Here is a 21,330-nt window from a genome sequence, read left to right as displayed (position 1 = left end):
ATTATGGGCTTCGTAAGTGCGATTTTGGTGTTAATGTGTAATTCTGAAAGTACTTAATTAGTTAAACCCCTTAAATTTTAATTCTGAGAGAAAAGTATATTTTGGTCGAAAAATTACTAAGGTGTAAGTTGTAAGACTTACATTTTTGGTGGTTTTGGGCCCAAAATTAGATTTTGCTGAAAATCACAGTATGGGTACTCCTGAGCTTGCTGATAATGAATATGTGATCTACGATTCGATTGCAGAGTAATTAGTGGCCAAAATTACCCTTGAAATATTTTACTGACATTTTCAATGGTAATTACTGATTAAATATGGGTTTCCAAGGTGAGATTTAGGGTTTGTGTTATTCTGAAAGTACTTAAATAGTTAAACCCCTTAAATTCCAATTCTGAGAAAAACGTATATTTTGGTCAAAGTTTTTGAAAGGTATAAGACTTACATTTTTGGTGGTTTTGGGCCAAAAGTTAGATTTTGCTGAAAATCACAGTATGGGTACTCCTGAGCTTGCTGATAATGAATATGTGGTCCACGATTCGATTGCAGAGTAATTAGTGACCAAAATAACCCTTGAAAGATTTTACTGACATATTTCAATGCTAATCACTCATCAACTATGGAAATTGTATCATAGAAAATGGGAAATATCTACTTTCCGGGAAAGTTGGTTATCTACTTTCCCGAAAAGTAGCTTTTTCTACGTTTCGGGAAAGTGGATTATCGACTTTTCGGGGAAGTAGATTATCGACTTTTTGTGAAATATTACCTAATTTTACGGAGTAGATTATCATAGAAAACGGGAAATTTGTGTCATAGAAAATGGGAAATGTATAATATGGACACGAAGTAGTACCTTAAGCTGTGTATTCTTATATTACTCTATTAATTATGTATAGTAAAGTATTACAGAACATGTATTGATCCTATGTAATATTTCCATTTATTATGCACCATGTTATGTATGTGAATTATCATATTTACATATTATGTATTCAGCTTGTGAATGCTGGCATCTGTACATGCCAGCGCGGAGTAATACAGCGAGTTGAGATCGCTAGTCCTTATGGTGAGGAAGCCCTCTGTCTATTGTTCCCTCTGTATATCTCCCGTACGAGAATAAGAACCTATTTTCAAGATAACAAGTGTTTCTGTATACCCTCAGTAGTGTAGAACATTTTGGGGGTACCAAAGACAAACAGAGGAAATATCTACTTTCCGGGAAAGTAGATTATCGACTTTTCGGGGAAGTAGATTATCGACTTTTTGTGCAATATTATCTAATTTTACGAAGTAGATTATCATAGAAAACGGGAAATTTGTATCATAGAAAATGGGAAATATCTACTTTCCGGGAAAGTTGGCTATCTACTTTCCCGAAAAGTAGATTTTTCTACTTTTCGTGAAAGTAGATTATCGACTTTTCGAGGAAGTAGATTATCGATTTTTTTTCAATTACCAAATTTTGCGAAGTAGATTATCATAGAAAACGGGAAATTTGTATCATAGAAAATGGGAAATATCTACTTTCCGGGAAAGTTGGTTGTCTACTTTTCCGAAAAGTAAATTTTCTACTTTTCGGGAAAGTAGATTATCGACTTTTCGGGAAAGTAGATATTGCATTTTTGTGAAATATTACCTAATTTTTTCCAATTAGATTATCATAGAAAACGGGAAATTTGTATCATAGAAAATGGGAAATATCTACTTTCCGGGAAAGTTGGTTATCTACTTTCCCGAAAAGTAGATTTTTCTACTTTTCAGGAAAGTAGATTATCGACTTTTTGGGGAAGTAAATTATCGACTTTTTGTGAAATATTACCTAATTTTGCAAAGTAGACTATCATAGAAAACGGGAAACTTCTGGGAAAAGGATTATCTACTTTCGAAAAGTATTTTTCTACTTTCAGTGATTATCGACTTTTTGGAGTAAATTATCGACTTTTTGTGAAATATTACCTAATTTTGCAAAGTAGATTATCATAGAAAACGGAAAATTTGTATCAGAAAATGGGAAATATCTACTTTCGGGAAGTTGGTTATCTACTTCCCGAAAAGTAGATTTTTGTGACTGTTTTATCGACTTTTGTATCATTTTAATATTACCTACCTGCAGATTATCATAGAAAACGGGAAATTTGTACTATAGAAAATGGGAAATATCATTCTCTGAAAGTTGGTTATCTACTTTCTGAAAAGTAGATTTTTCATTGAAGTAGATTTTTTCTACTTTTTGGGAAAGTAGATAACCAACTTTCCGGAAAGTAGATATTTCATTTTATGATACAAATTTCTGGTTTCTATGATAATCATTTCTAGAAAAATTAGGTAATATTTCTCAAAAAGTCGATAATCTACTTCCCCAAAAGTCGATAACTACTTTCCTAAAAGTAGAAAAATTCATTTTCGGAAAGTAGATAACCAACTTTCCCGGAAAGTAGATATTTCCCATTTTCTATGATACAAATTTCCCGTTTCTATGATAATCTACTTAGAAAAATTAGGTAATATTTCTCAAAAAGTCGATAATCTACTTCAAAAAGTCGATAATCTACTTTCCTGAAAGTAGGAACTACTTTTCGGGAAAGTAGATAACCAACTTTCCGGAAAGTAGATATTTCCCATTTTCTATGATACAAATTTCCTGTTTTTCTGATAATCTACTTAGAAAAAATTAGGTAATATTTCTCAAAAGTCATAATTCTACTTCCCAAAAGTCGATAATCTACTTCGAAAAGTAGAAAAATCTACTGGAAAGTAGATAACCAACTTTCCCGGAAAGTAGATATTTCCCATTTTCATGATACAAATTTCCTGTTTCTATGATAACTACTTAGAAAATTAGGTAATATTTCAAAAGTCGATAATCTACTTCCCAAAACGTCGATAATCTACTTTCCTGAAAGTAGAAAATCTACTTTCGGGAAAGTAGATAACCAACTTTCCCGAAAGTAGATATTTCCCATTTTATGATAAATTTATGATAATCTACTTAAAAATTAGGTAATATTTCAAAAAGTCGATAATCTACTTCAAAAAGTCGATAATCTACTTTCTGAAAGTAGTGTTCTATTCGGGAAAGTAGATAACCAACTTTCGGAAAGTAGATATTTCCCATTTTCTATGATACAAATTTCCTGTTTTCTATGATAATCTACTTAGAAAAATTAGGTAATATTTCAAAAGTCGATAATCTACTTCCTAAAAAGTCGATAATCTATTTTAGAAAAATCACTTTCGGGAAAGTAGATAACCAACTTTCCGGAAAGTAGATATTTCCCATTTTCTATGATACAAATTTCCCGTTTTCTATGATAATCTACTTAGAAAAATTAGGTAATATTTCTCAAAAGTCGATAGTCTACTTCCCAAAAGTCGATAATCTACTTCCTGAAAATAGAAGAATCTACTTTCGGGAAAGTAGATAACCAACTTTCCCGGAAAGTAGATATTTCCCATTTTTTATGATACAAATTTCCCGTTTTCTATGATAATCTACTTAGAAAAATTAGGTAATATTTCTCAAAAAGTCGATAATCTACTTCCCTAAAAAGTCGATAATCTACTTTCCTGAAAAGTAGAAAAATCTACTTTTCGGGAAAGTAGATAACCAACTTTCCCGGAAAGTAGATATTTCCCATTTTCTATGATACAAATTTCCCGTTTTCTATGATAATCTACTTAGAAAAATTAGGTAATATTTCTCAAAAAGTCGATAGTCTACTTCCCCAAAAAGTCGATAATCTACTTTCCCGAAAAATAGAAGAATCTACTTTTCGGGAAAGTAGATAACCAACTTTCCCGGAAAGTAGATATTTCCCATTTTTTATGATACAAATTTCCCGTTTTCTATGATAATCTACTTAGAAAAATTAGGTAATATTTCTCAAAAAGTCGATAATCTACTTCCCTAAAAAGTCGATAATCTACTTTCCTGAAAAGTAGAAAAATCTACTTTTCGGGAAAGTAGATAACCAACTTTCCCGGAAAGTAGATATTTCCCATTTTCTATGATACAAATTTCCCGTTTTCTATGATAATCTACTTAGAAAAATTAGGTAATATTTCTCAAAAAGTCGATAATCTAATTTCCCGAAAACTTGAAAATCTACTTTTTGGGAAAATAGGTAACCAACTTTCCCGGAAAGTAGATATTTCCCATTTTCTATGATACAAATTTCCATAGTTGATGAGTGGTTAGCATTGAAAAATGTCAGTAAAATCTTTCAAGGGTCATTTTGGCCGCTAATTACTCTGAAATCGAATCGTGGACCACATATTCATAATCAGCAAGCTCAGGAGCACCACCCCCCTAGGAGGTCTCCTGGTGGCGCCGCCGTCACTGAGAAGATCCCTGGGGGCGTCGCCGTCCTGCGAGGCTCCCAGGGGACGCCGCCGTCCCTAAGAGAGCTTTTGGGGGTGCCAGACCTGTAGGACACCTGGGTGCAGTAGTTTTTGTGCTATTTAGAACTCTGGGAGATGCAACGTTAAGTAAATACACCGCTCTTCACATTTCCAGTAACATTGCATTCTGAAGAAGGTAGAGGAGAATAATTTCCAACAGGACAACATAAGTTGTGGTGTTGTGTTGACTGACAGCTTTCTTCTCCTATTGGCTGTAATTTAGTGGGTTAAAAGAATAGACCACCAATCATAGTTCAGTAAGGGACTGCTGGAAGTATGTAATATATATGACACAACGATCAAGTATGCCATAGGGCCCCTTGGGATCCTTGGTAGGGTCCATACGGACGCCGCCGTTTCGGGAAAGGTCCCTGAATGGCTCTACCACCCCTGGAGGGGTCCTTGGGTGTGTCACCTTCCCTGGGACTGTGCCTGGGGGCTCCGCCGCCATTGCGAGGGTCCCTGGGAAGCTACGTGGGGCGCCGATGTCCCTGGGAGTGTCCCTGGTGGCTCCATTACCTTTAGGAGGATCCTGGGGGCTCCGCCGCTTCTGAATGGGCCCATGGAGGCACAACTACCCTCCGCCCCTTGGAAGGGCTCTTAGGGGCACTGCCTCCCCTGAGTGGGACCATGGGAACGCCACCACCCCTGGGAGGGCCCCTTGGGGCGCCACCTCCCCTGGGAGAGCTCCTGGGGGCATCGCCGTCCCTAAGAGAGCCCCTGGAGGCAACACCGCTCCTGAGAGGGTTCCTAGGGGCATCGCCGTCACTGAGAAGGTCCCTGGGGGCGCGGCCACGCCTGGGAGGGTAATGAGGGTGCTGTCGCCCCTGGGAAGGTTCCTGTGGGCGCCGCCGTCCCTAGGAGAGCTTTTGGGGGTGACAGACCTGTAGGACCCCTGGGTGCAGTAGTTTTTGTGCTATTTAGACGCTGGTGCGACCCCTTAGAGCGCCCCCATCTCTAGGAGAGCCTCTGGGGGCGCTGCAGTCCAGGGTGGGCCCCTGGGGGGGTCTCCGGTCTTGGGAGGGCCAATGGGAGTGCCGCATCCCTGGTTGGGCCCCTGAGGGCGTCGCCGCCCCTAGGAGGACTTCTGGGAGCGTGGCAGTCCCTGGGAGAGCCTCTGGGGGCGCCAACGCCCCTGGCAGGGCCCCTAAAGGGGCCGCCGTCTCTGGAAGGGCCCCTGAGAGCACCACTGTTCCTAGGAGAGCCCCTGGAGGTGCTAGCGCCCCTGACAGGGCACCTGGTAGCGCTAGCGTCCTGGGAGGGCCCCTGGCAAGTCCGTTGGAAGCGCCACCATCCCTGGGAGGGTCTCTGGGTGCGCCACTGCCCTTGGGAGGGTCCCTGGGAGTCCCCTGGGAGTATCTCTGTCCCTGGGAGATCCCCTGGAGGTCCCAGCGCCCCTGGCAGGGCCTTTGGGATCACTGCCTTCCCTGAGAGGGAACCTGGTGGCGCCCCCAAAGGCCCTCTCAGAGGCGGTGGCGCATTCAGGGACCGTGCCAGGGGCGATGGCGCTCCAAGAGTTGTCTCAGGGACGGCAGTACCCCAAGGAGCCCTGCCAGGGGCGGTGGCGCCCCCAGGGGCCCAGCCAGGGACGCTGGCGTTGACCCCTTGGGGCGCACCCATCTCTCGGAGAGCCCCTGGGGGCGTCGCAGTCCACAGGAGGGCCCCTGGGGGCGTTGCCGTCCTGAGTGGTCCCTGGAGGCTCCCCCGATCTTGGGAGTGCCCCTGGGAGCGCCCTGTCCCTGGGAGGGCCCTTGGGAGCGCCGCTGTCTCTGGGAGAGCCCCTGTGGGCGCCAACGCCCCTGACAGGGCCCCTCGGATCAACCCTGTCCCTCGGAGGGACTCTGAGGGCGAAGTATTAGAGAATGCCTGTAGAGTTGAAAATGGTAATTTTGAGAGTAAATGTCAGAGTAGGAAGCTTCTGTATGATAAGAAAGCGAGAGAAAAAGTACAGCGCCTTCCCGACTTACGACGGGGTTAAGGACCCAAATCCAGGTCATAAGTCGAAATGGTCGTAAGTTGAAAATGCTTAAATTATGCATACAAAACTCTCACTTTTAAGCTTGCCAGCCATTTTAAAGTGAATTACAAATGAAAAGTTTGTCTGTGTACTGACGTTGGGACTTGAAAATACGTAATTTGACAAAATTTTGGTATGACTGAGGCAGGTCGTAAGTGCGAGTGGTTGTGAGTCGAATAGGTCGTAAGTCGGGGAGGAGCTGTATTGGACATTGGTCAACATGTACAGTAATAGTGCGAAACCTTCATGGAAAGGGAAGGAGTAAAATCCAGGACAACTGGTATGATGATATAAATGTGATATCCCATGTGTTGAATGAGGAAGGAGATGGGGCCTCAAAGGTAATACACCACATTGCATTTGAGGGCAGCCCCAAAGGAAGCTGATGGCTCAGATGTGACAGATAGCTATGATGGTGATGATGACGATGCCAGTTGCCCGGTGGGGGACCCACATCCTAACAGTAGTGAAAAGTCTAGGAACGAGGTAGACACATAGTTCTAATGAGGACCTGGACCCCGTAGCAGATAGTATTAGTAGCAGTAGTGAGGAAAAGTCTCAAGGTGCCCTTGCAATCCATAGAAGTAAAAAGAGCTACGGCAGGCAAACACTCCAATATGTTTAGGTTACCTAAATCGACAATCAAAAGTATCTTGGTGCTATAGATTTAAGTTCCACATTGTTAGCTCCTACTGCTCAACGCCTCAGAATGTTAGGTCATTTATTTTCTTTATTCCCGGTATCATGGGGACCATGACAGGATTAAGTGGGGGCATATGTGGTAGGAAGAACTCCAGAGACAACTATTTTGTAATTTAGAGTACAGTATAGTCTGCATTTACGCGGTCAATTGAACCCGTGGGGGTCGGAGGTCTGCGTAAAACGAGAAACATGTAAACGAAATAACAGAACATATGGGATTAATTGAAATAGAGACTGGGCCGACCCCCAAACTCCACTTTTTCCGACACAATACGTACGTTGTAGTAAAAATAACATCTTAATTTTATGATGGATGCACACATAATTAATATTTAAGAGAAATATCAATAATATTAGGTTTTTTAACACTTACGTTAGTAGAAAAGCTGGATCGGCACACGTGGATGGCGGCTGGTTCCGAGACAGAGGGCAGATTGGTTGCCCTCCGGTGAATCACTTTCACTTTCACTACTCGCAGAGGTTTGCAGGGCCTCCCAGAGAAACCTCTCAAAGTCCATATCGTCACTATCACTATCACTGACTTGGTCTGGCTGTGGTTGTGCTGGGTTGCGGGCGAGGAAGTCCTCAATACTACGTTGACGACTAGCATTGATGTTGTCAAGATAGATCTGGATATACGGCTCCATAAATTTCGTCAGATGGTTATTAGACGCTTCATACCGATGCTTGTCTGGGTCGTTGTTAAGGATGAGCTAAATTTTCTCCCCCAACGCGATGATTTCCTTCACACAATCATGGCTTGGTCCAGGTAATTCAGTGTTTTTCTCTGGTGGTGGGGGTCCCGCGGAAGCCATTGTGAGTTGTGAGGGGAATAGCGGGCACAAGAGAAAACTGTATACGCGGACTGAGAACGATGACACAGGCCCTGCTAGGTCAGCGACTTCTACCCTCTGGTGGCAGGGCACGTCATGTTACATTAGACCAATCACAGCTAGCGGCGGAGGGAATGCGTGGGTGGTAAGGATGCGTGGCCCAATCACAGTCCGATACGTCATATGACGTCACTGATAACGCAACAGCGACATACTGCGCAACCTTACTCGCGCCGCTTGTGGTCGCCTGGGCCACTTGAATCCAAAATGGCGCAGCGCGTCTGGACTCGCCGTGTAAATGACCAAATTTACCGCATAATTAAAGCATTTCAATTCTGGCAAGGCACCGCGTAAATGACCAAACGCATTAACCAAAACCGCGTAAATCCAGACTACGTGTATACTGTATTTTTTAATATAGATATGCATTTTTGTATCTCCTGATGAGGAAAAAAAGTATATTTTGTGGATTCGAAATAGGGTTTGCTACCAGCAAAGGCAGCCCGACGCAAGGAAAGGATGCTACTTTTTTTACGTTACACGCTAACAGAGCCCAGCAACAGGTGTGCACCAAGTATTTTTAACTATTAGTGTGTTTGATAGGTTGAGCATAATGAGTGTTATATGAAGAATGTGATGAATGCATGGAGGTAGTTTGTAAGCCAGAACAAGGCTAATAAAGGCATTACTCTACAGACATTCATCCCCCGCCACCCCTGAATAAGTCGGAGCCAAGCGTCCACCACTTATTATGCTGGTGGGTTAGGTTTATTGTTATGTACTGTTAATTTGCTACTATTATGTTGTGCCAATATGTGATTATGACAACAGTTGATGCTTATTTTGTATGTACAATGTATAATGACTAGTTATGTCTGATCTAGGTCCCAGACTTTCCTTCCTTAGGTGATTTCTACTGTAAATAAAGGAGAGAAAATTACAAGTGTTTGTCCCAGTGCCGGATTTAGACCTGTGGAGGCCCATGGGCAGCCTCTTTGTGGAGGCCCCACTCATTATAACTACCCAAGAGGGTGGGGTGGCGAGTGAAGCGAGCTTAAACATCTGTGAGTTCCGGGGGGAGAGGGGGGGGGTTTCCCCCTGGGAAAATTTTGAAATTTGAACACTTCTTTGGAGAATTTTGAAGCCATGATGGAATAGATAAACATGAATTTTAAAGAATGAAAATAAAAATAATCCAAATGAATAAACAAATAAATAAAACATTGTAATATGTAGAGGCCCCCAGATTGTGGAGGCCCCTGGGCAGCTGCCCACATTGCCCACTCCTGAATCCGGCCCTGGTTAGTCCTATCCCTGTTATGGGAGCCCGCTGCTCTGTTCTTGCTACACAGGTATAGATACATTCTGGAACCAGGACATGCCGAGTACAATATTTGTCAACAGTGCATAACAGGCCAATCAGTAGCAAAGAGGAAAAGTAAAGTACTGTTCAGATGTTAAATAACCTTACAAACATGAAAATTTTAGAGAAAATTTCCCAATGGTATTATTTTTACGATGGACCAGTTTACTTTTCTCATCTTTTGGTTAAAAATTTGATAATGAAATCATACAACAGTTCAGTAATCTATTTTATTTACAAAATATGTACAGCTTTGGACAAGTTTGCATGTAAATCAAAATGAGGGTTAGCTCATGAAGATCGTATAAAAATTCTAAAACTTCTGTGAAAAGCTTGCACAAGGCCAAGACAAAAATATGGTAATGTGACTTCTAAAACAGCAAGCATAGCATTATGAGGGGGTTTAAGTTTCAAAAAGCACTGTCCTTGTGGGTCTAAAGTTTAAACTATTTGTCAAATCACTGCAAATTAACTTAAAACAAGGTTTACACTTCATTAAATTCAGTACAGAACTTTAGTACAGTAAATAATAACAACTAATGAACTTTCCTTTATTCCTTCCTGGATTAACAAAGTCAAAGTATTTTTATTAAAATAACACAACTACACAATACAGTACTAGGACATGAGCTAAGAGAGCATACAGATTACTATATGAAAAATGATACAGTACAGGTATCCCCCATTAATTAGCGATTCATATTTTAGCAACATTTTACTTTATCCCATTTTTCTTAAGTTATCGAAAAACCTCATAAACTGGCAAGTGCTCATTTGAATTTCTCATATGGCAATAAATGGTTGGGCTTACTGGTCACTTACATGTGTTTTCTTAAACTTATTGGGATATAAAGATCAGCCAAGTACTGAGAAGAAGGACAGCACAAGAACATAACGTACTGTATTTCCTTCCTAGAAGTGCACCATCATGACCACTCAAACAAGTCATTAATGAACTCCAGCCTTCTACTAGTTTTGCATGTATCTGGAAAGAACTAAAATCTTCATCTGAAGATGAACCAGAAAACCTCTCTCTCTCCTGACCACACCATCAAACAAAAAAAACATGGTGCGCACTCTAAACATCCGAACCGGAACAGACGTTACCTCCCTTATGCATTCAAATGACATCTTGTTTTAGTGAGTACTATATGCAGTACAGTACTTAATTTTCTATGATTTGCTTATGTTATTACTTTTTGCAATAAATTATTAAGAAATGCATAAGAGAATTACTGTATGCAGCATTTTTAATAAAAAAATTATGAAAAAATAGGTTTGAGGCAAAAATATGTTCAAATTTGGCCAATAATAAACAGATATAGAGTTTTCCATGATGAAATTATGTTCACGTTAACAACTTTGAAAGATTCAAAGGTGTTTTCAAATGCATCAATAACTTACAAGAGATATTTGTACTGTATAACAACCAGTTGCCCTCCAAAATATCATACTTTAAATAACTTTATATAATGGAGAGTATTGTTTGTGATTTACAGTATATTACAAGGTGATAATAAGGATACATAAAGCAACTACTACTCTATTTGCATCTGGATTATCAATAATCATTTGCATCAGCTTCATGTTTTGGACAGAGGTATGACAGATGTAATGATGCTTATTTTCTTGGAAACAACCACAAATGTGATAATGAACACTTTCTGACAGGTATGCTCAGGATTTGAATGTAATTAAATAGGAGATGAATTAAATTATGTCACTTGCTGCATACACAAATTACGTACCTGTACATCACGCATTCACACAGTACCTGGTGTTCAGTGCTCTACTACACCACATGCATGTACACATTCATTATGTTAGAAAAAGCATTCACTTCACTTACCATTTACCAAAATTGTAAAACCATACTGAGTTCCATTCCAAAAGTGTAATTAATTTTACATCTTACTTCATTTGGTGGTAAAATTAAATGTGTGAGGTTAAATGCCTTATATCAAGGACTGGGTCACAGAAAATAAGGAAGAGTTGCCTGCTCTTCTTATATGCTACATGACAAAAGTCCACCATTTATCTCGGACAGTTATTAATTATTTATCATGTTATTCATTAACATAATGATCAATAATCATGTGAAAATTCTGATTAGAATGCCACTCTTTGTACAAAATCCAAATAAATCCAGTTTTAGCTTTGAGAGTAATAACTACAGTATCCAATTTGCTTTTTTTTATCTATTAAAGGCTTAATTTAAAATATTACATAGCTGATGCTTCTAGTAAGGAAGTCTGCTAACTAGTCATAAACCTAACAAAAGCATGATATTTGGTAACTTCAGATCCACAGTGAGAAAAGTACAGTTCAGTATTTAACTGCAGAGAACCACATTTTTTAAACTCCTTAAAACATGACCCTACTTTCATAATTATAACATGGGAGGAAAGCCATCTGATAAAGTACCAGAATTTTGAACAAACACTTTTCACACGAGTCAGGGCAGTCGTCCCTAACCTGTAGTTCGTGGCACACGTGGAACCATATTATGGAGCCCACAGGGGTTTATTAGAAAATTGTGGATTATTTGGAATTATTTGTAAGAGTGAAATGAATAAAAATATGTAATAACCTGATTCAACTTTACAGTTTCAGAGAGAGAGAGAGAGGAACTGCACGTTTGTCCCGAGTCTGTCGTGTACAGGACGTGTGTACGTATTTACCCCAGGAACTGTATGTACCAGTACAGTAACTGGATTATCATACACCAAAATCTTGGATTTTGACAAATATTATTACATATGATATACCTTTCACTTATTTGATAAAATTTGTGTGGTTCACAATAAACCTACTGCATTAAAAAAATACTCTCCCAAAATTCCAAATCTAAGCATTCCAGGTATACAAAATTATAGTACTTAGTTAACTAAACAGAGCAATACATAGACTTAATGATCAGCTTTCATCTCATTGCACAATTTACAAATCTTTTCAACACTTTCACCTATGAGGTTTATGACCAGTTTCTTGGTTCCAACAGAATGGTGATTTATATTACTTTATCTGTAACAGTGATGGAAATTTGGAGATTTAGAAAAATAGAGACATATCATCAGTGGATTTTTATCTTCAAAATGCAAGAAATTTAAAGGTGGAAGAAAAAATCCCAAAGGATCCCTTAGTCAGTTAGCTAAAGTAACCTTGACCTTAGTTCCCGTGACTTAAAATTATGTACTGCAGTAATGATGAGGCCCAACTAATTTTAAATCAATCCATCCAAACCTGTAGGGTAGAGACAAAGTTACATTAACAAGCTGCTTTGGGTAAACACAAACACCCACAGACAGACACTTGAGATAGGTCATTACTCCTTGGCCATACTGAATGAGGGGTACAAAGGAGAGGAAGAATTGTTTTAAAGTCCTGTTACATTATGCAACTAATAACAGCTTCACATCAAGTGTAGGCCAGTATATCCTGTTTTATTCTTATATAAAATTGAGCACTTCAGTAATATCACTGCCTGCATGAAATTGAAGGAAATAAAAATTATCTCTGGATAACTTATAGCTGTTGTTCTTGTAATTGAGATGTCCTTTCTTTAACTCAAGTGTGAATTAAAATGATAAAAGAGTTATATATCTTAAAAACATTATGTAAAGCAAATAACAGAGTAAGGAATGAAGAAATAGCAAGATAAAACACAGAAAATTGCCTTTGTCATCTATAGCTTTTTCCCATTAAAAAAAAAAAGACAATGAAAAAGGTTTACATAAAGGAATTGAAATTTATCAAAATAAGGCTTTTAATTATACCTGAAATGTAAGCAATATACAATCCATAGATGAAAGCCTTTTTGCTGTTATTTCATGTAGAGTTCAAAGCTCATGATAAACAGATGCTTCATTAAGAGCAGTGCTAGTCACAATTTTCATTAACAGAACATTGCTAATTAGTAACCTAGGAGTGTTATAGTAAGCCATTAAAAAGCGAAGTTACAGTTAAATGAGTGCATAGTTCACATATTTACACAAAGGGGATCTACAGTATACTAGCATAGGGCTCTAATCGTATTTCCATCCCCAATGTGTTATTTAACATGCATTTGACTACACATGCTTGAAGGAATTAACTGCTATTGAATGCATAGCTAATCACTCTGGCTAGTGAAAGACCTCACACTAAACTAATCCTTCTTCCCTGTGACCATGCAAAGTATGTTAGTTCTTTTTATCCGTCTATCCAGACATGCCAATAACTTCTTGTGTCATTGTATTAATTACATATATACTATATTATGCAGATATTAACAGATGTGTCACTGTGTGTAAGTATGCAAACAAGTATCTCCAAACATATTTTCTCCCACTTTCACTTCAAATAAGAAATATTGTGTAACAAAAAATTAATTAGGGTTTTATCAAATTACAAGATCTGTTTCCCATGTACGTATTTATTTTTAAGTAGGATATAAGTGAAGGATCACTTAATGTCTATCCAAGCTTAAAACACACACACACACACACACACACACACACACACACACACACATACATATACAGTACATGCACCTTGAATGGTAACCATAACTTTGGACATACTGTACATCAGATAGAAACCTAAAATCATTATGATTAAATGCTAATGTTACAAATAAATATTTATTAAATCATATAAATTATTACCTATAATAAAGCCTGAAAATGCCCACCCCCATGTTGGATCCACAAATTTGCTCTTCTCAGCAAGTTTTCCTATACAGACTACAGTAAGGTCCTACTGAACCCAATGAATGAGAATTTAGTTTAACGAGCAGTATTTTAGAGTATAAAAATTCAATGACTGAACTCGAATTCAATTTAACGAGCAAATTTCCAAGTGATCCAGATCATATTATCATTCATGGGGTCAGGCAAGTTATCCTCTATCATTGGTTGAGCTGCCAGTAAGCCTAGATAACTTGGTAGCATCTGTTTATCATCATGTTCTTTATGCTGTGAAATGTGCATCAGTTAACTCGTTTTTCATTACTTTAATGATTAAATCCACCAACAGTGAGTCCAAAGAAGACAGCAGCACTATGAGCCACTGTAAAAATAAAGAGAAAGACCATCGCCTTGAGGCAAAACTGGGTCAACTACAGCAACTGGACTCTGGTGAAAAAGTGCAGGATATCATCTCCGTCTCTTGGATCACCACAGCCATCTACAAGTGGAGTCACAACATTTAAGAGGAAGTATTCATTGTCCCAAGTTGAATCCTTAGATGGAGAAAGAGATGATGATGCCTCTGTCTGCTTTAATTCACAAAGACTATGTGAATTTATTACAAAGACCATGTCCTTCAAATAAAAACATATATCCATGAATCAAGGTGGCCAGAATGGCTTAGACAAAATGTACTGCCAAGTGAGGTTATGACACCCTCCTGTTGATAACTTCCCTGTGCCTTTTCATCTTTTGTAAGGTGCCCTTAAAAATTCACAAATTATTTTCATGTATGTACTGTACAGTATTTAAAAAAAATAGTATCTGCCAGGATGGGTGCAATGACTTCCAAAATGCTACATGCAATTCATGATGTCGAGGGAAGGTTGGTAAGCATGGCTTTGTGGTATACTGATCCCACTACACTTGGTAACTGAACATCATATTAATTATGCCAAAATAAATACACATTGCATTACTAATGTTACACTATGCAAGGCAGGAACGCACATCTCCCAGTACCTATCATTCGCAGTCTCATAATGTTTCACACAGTGTGGACAGATATTACAGTATTTTGTGAAGAAGATTGGGCCTATTATCCTATGGTGGATTACAGCACATCAATTTTCTGTGATTGTAAAGGTAATTTGTGCATTGTATTTGGTTGTACACTTCTACCTTAATTTTGGGGGGTGAATTAACATAGCCAGAAAAATAGAACCAAATTTCTTCTGTATAAAACAAAATATCCACAGCATTATCATGTCTCCTGCCAGCCTTAGGAGCCCTCACTGTAAGATACTATACAAATTTCTCTATGTGGCTGCAAATAATGCTTAAGCTCCTTGACAACCTTCCTTGCACTAGAGTATGAACAGTGAATTTGTTACAATAGACATTTCAGACTTTTATAACTTTAGTTTTATTATTTACCACATTTTCTCTAATTCTCTACTGTAACATCATTTGACTAATGCTCATATTTTTTCATGTTGACACTCCCTGGTCACCAAAACAACACTGAAATACCATCATAAGACTGAGGGTAACTGGGTGTATTAATGACATTAATATATTTCCTAACACTCACTTAAAAGTTTGTGTATGTGAATGGCTTGTGCTAATGCACATTTTACATGCAACATCTGAATTTAATCATACAAATTTTTAGGTCTCTATTGATGCATTCCCTAAGATATATATCTCAAAGGATTCCTAAGTAAAGGATCGCAATGTATGTACTACAGGTATATACTGTACATTTAAAATGTGTGTATGTGTATTTGTTTGTTTGGATTTCGTTGTGCAAATGCTTGAGCATTTGATTTCTAGATACAGCCATATTGCACACATGCACGCACGTACGCACGCACGCACGCACACGCACGCACACACACACACAAACACAAATATTTATGTATATTTAAACTTAAGGTTGCTTACACAAAAAAGGGAGAAAACAAACACAGTTTTACCACAGACTAGACAACCAACCACTTAGTCATATCAATCCCCTTTTCTTGGTACAGTACTGTACTGCACTTCCTTGTTTGGGTATCCATACATCCATAGGATGTAATAAAGTTGAGAAGATGCTCAATTTAAAACAGAATACAGGGGGTACTACAGTTACGAAGTTTCACTATGACAAATCTACAAGCACACATATTTATGTCCTGTAGTGCCCCTAAATGGGGGAAAGTTCAGAAGTGATATATTTAAAATTGTTACATATTGTCTGCCCTCAAGAATTAAGTAATACATACATCATCAACAGCTCAAAATTTAAAATGTAAGAACATATATATTAACATGATGTATCCTGTACTCATGTGACTGTTCTTTACACCCAAACATCAAGGGATTCCCATACTATCTCACCACATACTAACTGTTACTTAAAAAAAATCACAATTGGATATCTTTGAATATAGACTTTCATATCTTTACTCCAACCCTTTCTCCTAATCCTGCATTTTCCCTCCCCTACCAAAAAAAAAAAAAAAAAAGTTACCCTGATTGTTAATAAAAATATTATGTTGTAAATATATTCTTATAAGTAAACCTCTGTACACTGTAAAATAACCTTGCTTGAGCCTACAAATCACAGAATTATCTGGTAATACATATCTTTGGTTCTTTAAGCAATTTCCAAACTGTCTAAGCAATTCTAATATGCAAAAGTAATCAGCACAATTATTCTCCGATGTTTATGAGCACTGCCATGTGCTGCAGGTACTTAATTACAATTGTTAGCCTACAGGTCAGGTTTCATCCAAAAATTTAGTTTTATAATTCTGTTCATATTTCTATGATCAAAAATTCCAGTAATTCTTATTGTTTCCTATGAATATCAAGTTTTCCAGAAGGTAAAATCCACTGAGGATCAAAAGCTATACATATACTGAAAATATGTGAAACACTTTCTTTAATGGTACATACAAACATTTACAAGAAAACATTGTCTATCAAAGCTTTTCTAATCTGGAGGAAAGTTACTCCTAAGCACATTTCACTTACTCCCTCATTGTAACATACAGTTCATCCAAAACATGAACAAAGTGCAACCACTTTATGTAACATTAAACCTTCCAGTAATAACAATAATCTAATAGTAATAACAAAATATGGAGAAATAACCTTAAGCCTTACTCTTAAGAACAGAAAGAGAAGTACTTACTTAATTTAATGGGTGGTGAAAAACAAGTGAGGGTTTTACACATAAGGCTTTTAACAGCATACACAGAGATTACTCTTTATAACACATTTATCTCCACTGCTAATGGTGGAGCAATACATTAGCCATGGCTCCTGATGATCACTGTGTCTGGATGTAAAAGATTTAAGATGAGAGGCTGTCATAAACCTAACAACATACAATAGTTGCATCCAATTTGGTCATATAACAAAAGACTGGTACAGTATTACTAGTTTAGAGGACTCCCATCCCAAGCCTTACACAGATCACCTGAAGAACAGCAAATGTCAACGTAAACAGCTCTGGAATTAAGCTCATGTCCTGATATTCTAAACGATGGCCTAATGATTCAGTTATTATAGAGACCTCCCAGGTGGAATTTGCTTTTAATAGTAATAACTTTAAAAAAACTGCACAGTAAGAGTAGGACAATAAAATATTCAGAATAAAAACAATACCATTATGTAGCCATTACCAACACTCGCTAATATGTTGCGGTAGTGACTCCCATATAATGCAATTAAAAGCCACTAGTAAATAACTTACACACAATTAGGTATTATAGAAAATAGTGCTTGTGTGGATTAGTGCACCAATCACAAAAGAAGTCAGGGGGTTCCACATGAATAACCCTTGTTGCCTGAGGGTTGCCACCCAAAAAAATTATGTGACACATCAAAAGATTACTTCTTCACAGCTGCTTTAAGAAATTTTTGGTTGCATATGTGCCATATTCTTCAGCTGCTTGGCCTTATGGTATGCCTCCTGGATAGAGAAATATATACCATCAATATAAGAATTTTGCACTTCAAGGAGCGACTTCATAGTTGGGAAAATTTTTGCCTATGCAGCAGTGCCTGTGGCAAGACCTTTACTACTGAACACCCAACAACATGCATAAAAAGTAAAAGTACTGGATCTTTAGAATGGTTAAATTTCAATATACAGTTAAGTATGTTCACTTAAACACTGCAAATGAGGCCTAGGGTCACTTTCTAGCAAGGCAGCAGATTGGCTGGCGGACACACACACTAAGGGTCTCTCTGCAGTTCTTTAGCATTTAATTATCTTATTTATACTCTTGTTTGTGTTGCTGTCTGATAATTTGTACACTTGATGAAGCAAAAATTAGCAAGTGAAATGCACTTGCAATATAAATATCATAAAGGGAAAAAAACACGAAAAAAGTTCAGTGACGTAAGCGCCCTTTTCGGTCGCCTAGAGGTGCCAGGGTGAGCTCAGAAACTCTGACATCATAAGCACAGGCAAAGATGCCATTTATATCCAGACAGTTTATTAAGCATCACATTTCCCAGATGTTATGTCAAGAAGAGCATCCAAGTATCAATAAAATAAGTTAACATTAACTCTCTTCACTCATAAAATACAGTATACAGTAAATGTAGCTATTATTGCAGGACCAACAAATAAGCTGGATTTCATCGCCCACAATTATTATTTGAGATTCGGCAACACTATTCTGAATGCGAACTGTAGGCAATTAAATAGAAATGTTACGATCTTGGAGCAGAAATTTTCCTTAACATCTGATAATTATCTCAAATTGTAAATATTTACTGCAATTAATATACAGGGTGTCCCATTAATGACACATTTCTGCTGTATAAATTTATCTAAAAAATAGTTAATATCTCCAGGGCTTCACTTGTAAATCGGAAATTAATTATTTAAATATACAGGTACTGATATTTCATTGAAATGCAGACCATAAGAATGTGTCAGATGTAAATGGAGCACACTGTACAATTAAGGAGAAAAAAAGAGAAAGGGAATGTGATAAGAACAGTAAGATAGTAGGAATGGTAGTCCTCACTTAATGTTGTGGTTAAGTTCTTTTAAACCACAATGTTAACGGATAAAAACATTACACAAAAAAAATTTCCCATAAGAAATAGATAAAATAAGATAGTTACGATCCCCAGCCTCCTTTCGACTCATAAAATGCATTACATATACTGTACATAAATACAATGGAATTTTTATAGGAAATACATAATATACATTAAAAAAAGATAAATAGAAACTTTAATTGATGAGATAAAACAATCATTTTCTATTGTACTCACCAATGGGGCTTAATCTTGTCTGTGTTGGTCCAGATACTACACATTGTTGTGAGGGTTAGGTCCAACGCTACACCGTACACCAATATCCACAGCACATTCACCTTGATCAAAAGGGTTTAAAACATCCATTTTCATAGCAAGGCTAATGGTCTTGCATTTCTTCTTCACAACACTAGCATCACTACCACTTGACGGGTACTTGAAAGCCATTCCGGGTTACAGTACAGTACAATATTTACAGCAAAAACACTTAACACGTCCGTATGCTGTGGAAGCTTAAGAAACACTGGGAAGAAGATGCTTGGGGACACCCTGATGCTCCACGAGAGAAAGCGTAGCTCAGCAAGATGTGTGAGGCCATATTCTACACGTCATACAAAATAGTCTGTGCTGGATGACAACATGAGGGCGACATTATAATGAATCGGGCAGGTAGTAAAACAACATTGTCTGCAACAACATTAAGCGAAGACTTGCTGTATTAAAACACTTACAAAACTCTTTTGGCTAAAAAGAAATCAAATCTAATGAATATAATTGAACTTTAAAATGAACCTAGAGAATGAAAAAGGTTTTGGGTTGGCTAAATGACCACCTGCATCCTTAAAAATACACCAGAAAAGTCCAAGAAACTGAGGAGATAGGTCAGTGGATGGAACGGTTAGTAAAAATCTACCTCAAGGTAATTTTTTCCCCACTACCAAAAGAAAGAAAAATTGTTGAATGGAGTTTAATGGATTCACTTAAGGGGGGGGGGGGATCTTGAGGTGGCAACTGAATATCGACTGGTGACTATAAAGACTTCAAACTATCCCTCGCCATGTGACATCACGCAGCATGGTGGCTAAAGCGGTGGGAATGTCACCAAAATTTTCTAATAATTTTCTTGTTCTCTTCATGATATTTATGTTACTAGAGCATTTCGCATGCTAATTTTTACTTCCCCAAGTGCAAGAAATTATCAGAGATCAGCATTGAATAGTTATTATTCCTTAAAAGTGCAGAATATTGGTAAGATAAATGATATACGACTACTAAAGCTCAGTCGAGTTACACTCCGCATGACATCCTGTTAGCCAATCATCTGTCTTGTTACAAATGGCTCTAGGCCTAATTTGCAAAGTTTCGGAGAACAAACAATACATATTAACATACCGGTACTGATAAAATACATATGCTTCTGTAATGATACAATTAATTTCAGATAGCAAGAAGACTGTTATTACCTTATCCCTGGAAGACAATATGTCGTGCTAATAAATGCAAGACTATCTTCCTTTATAATCACTGGAAAGAAATACAGAATATATCAGTACTGTAATTTAGTGAATGATGACATCCCTTTTTTTATAGCAGATAGAATAGTAAAAATATCTACTTATATTCAGTCAGTTTAGTCCAATACTAGATGAATCCATTAAGAAAATAGCATTTGTACTTAAATCATTATTTTGCTCTAATGTCACTGTAAGGTGAGAATATAATTTCACTGTACAAGAGTAATTATCCAAGATGTCTAAGTTTGCAGTTGCTACCAGATATCCCTAAACTGGTCCAACAATAAGGCAACTTGCACCTGAACTGAGACAGCAAAGGTAAACAGCATGGTTGGCCTTTCTGCTGCAGTAGATGCCATAAAGATAAATCAACATGGCAAACCTATCTGTTCCATCAGACACAATGGCAAACCTGTCAGTTCCATCAGACACAATGGCAAACCTATCAGTTCCATCAGACACAATGGCAAACCTATCAGTTCCATCAGACACCATGGCAAACCTATCAGTTCCATCAGACACAATGGCAAACCTATCAGTTCCATCAGACACAATGGCAAACCTGTCAGTTCCATCAGACACAATGGCAAACCTATCAGTTCCATCAGACACAATGGCAAACCTATCAGTTTAGTAGATGCCATGGCTGACCTAACCATTACAGTACACATCATATAGACAAACAGCACAACGGACCTTACTGGAACCAAACTATTAAGTGGACCCATTATGGATGAATAACATAACCTGGCCCATCTCTGCTGTAACAGATACCATACAC

General features: G+C 38.0%; 2 protein-coding genes across 4 annotated transcripts in view; both read right to left on the bottom strand.

The window, feature by feature from the left end:
• Positions 1 to 5,358: 5,358 nt before the first annotated feature.
• Positions 5,359 to 11,079, bottom strand: LOC121866069 (translation initiation factor IF-2-like). Its single transcript, XM_042365668.1, has 2 exons — positions 11,065 to 11,079; positions 5,359 to 6,267 (listed from the first exon to the last, which is right to left on the bottom strand). Exons 1-2 carry the CDS (start codon positions 11,077 to 11,079, stop codon positions 5,359 to 5,361), a joined length of 924 nt encoding a protein of 307 aa, XP_042221602.1.
• Positions 9,533 to 21,330, bottom strand: part of LOC121866064 (muskelin-like) — a 39,405-nt gene continuing 27,607 nt past the window's right edge. For all 3 annotated transcript variants that reach the window (XM_042365660.1, XM_042365662.1, XM_042365663.1), the window contains exon 17: positions 9,533 to 12,559. In XM_042365660.1, coding sequence (XP_042221594.1) covers positions 12,545 to 12,559 — 15 coding nt within the window. In that variant the 3' untranslated portion in view covers positions 9,533 to 12,544. The remainder of the gene's footprint in view (positions 12,560 to 21,330) is intronic.

Source organism: Homarus americanus, unplaced genomic scaffold, assembly GCF_018991925.1.
Source record: "Homarus americanus isolate GMGI-L3 unplaced genomic scaffold, GMGI_Hamer_2.0 scaffold4854, whole genome shotgun sequence".
Lineage (NCBI taxonomy): Eukaryota > Metazoa > Arthropoda > Malacostraca > Decapoda > Nephropidae > Homarus > Homarus americanus.
The sequence above is the reverse complement of the archived record's forward strand: the minus strand, read 5'-3'. Positions and strand labels throughout refer to the sequence as shown.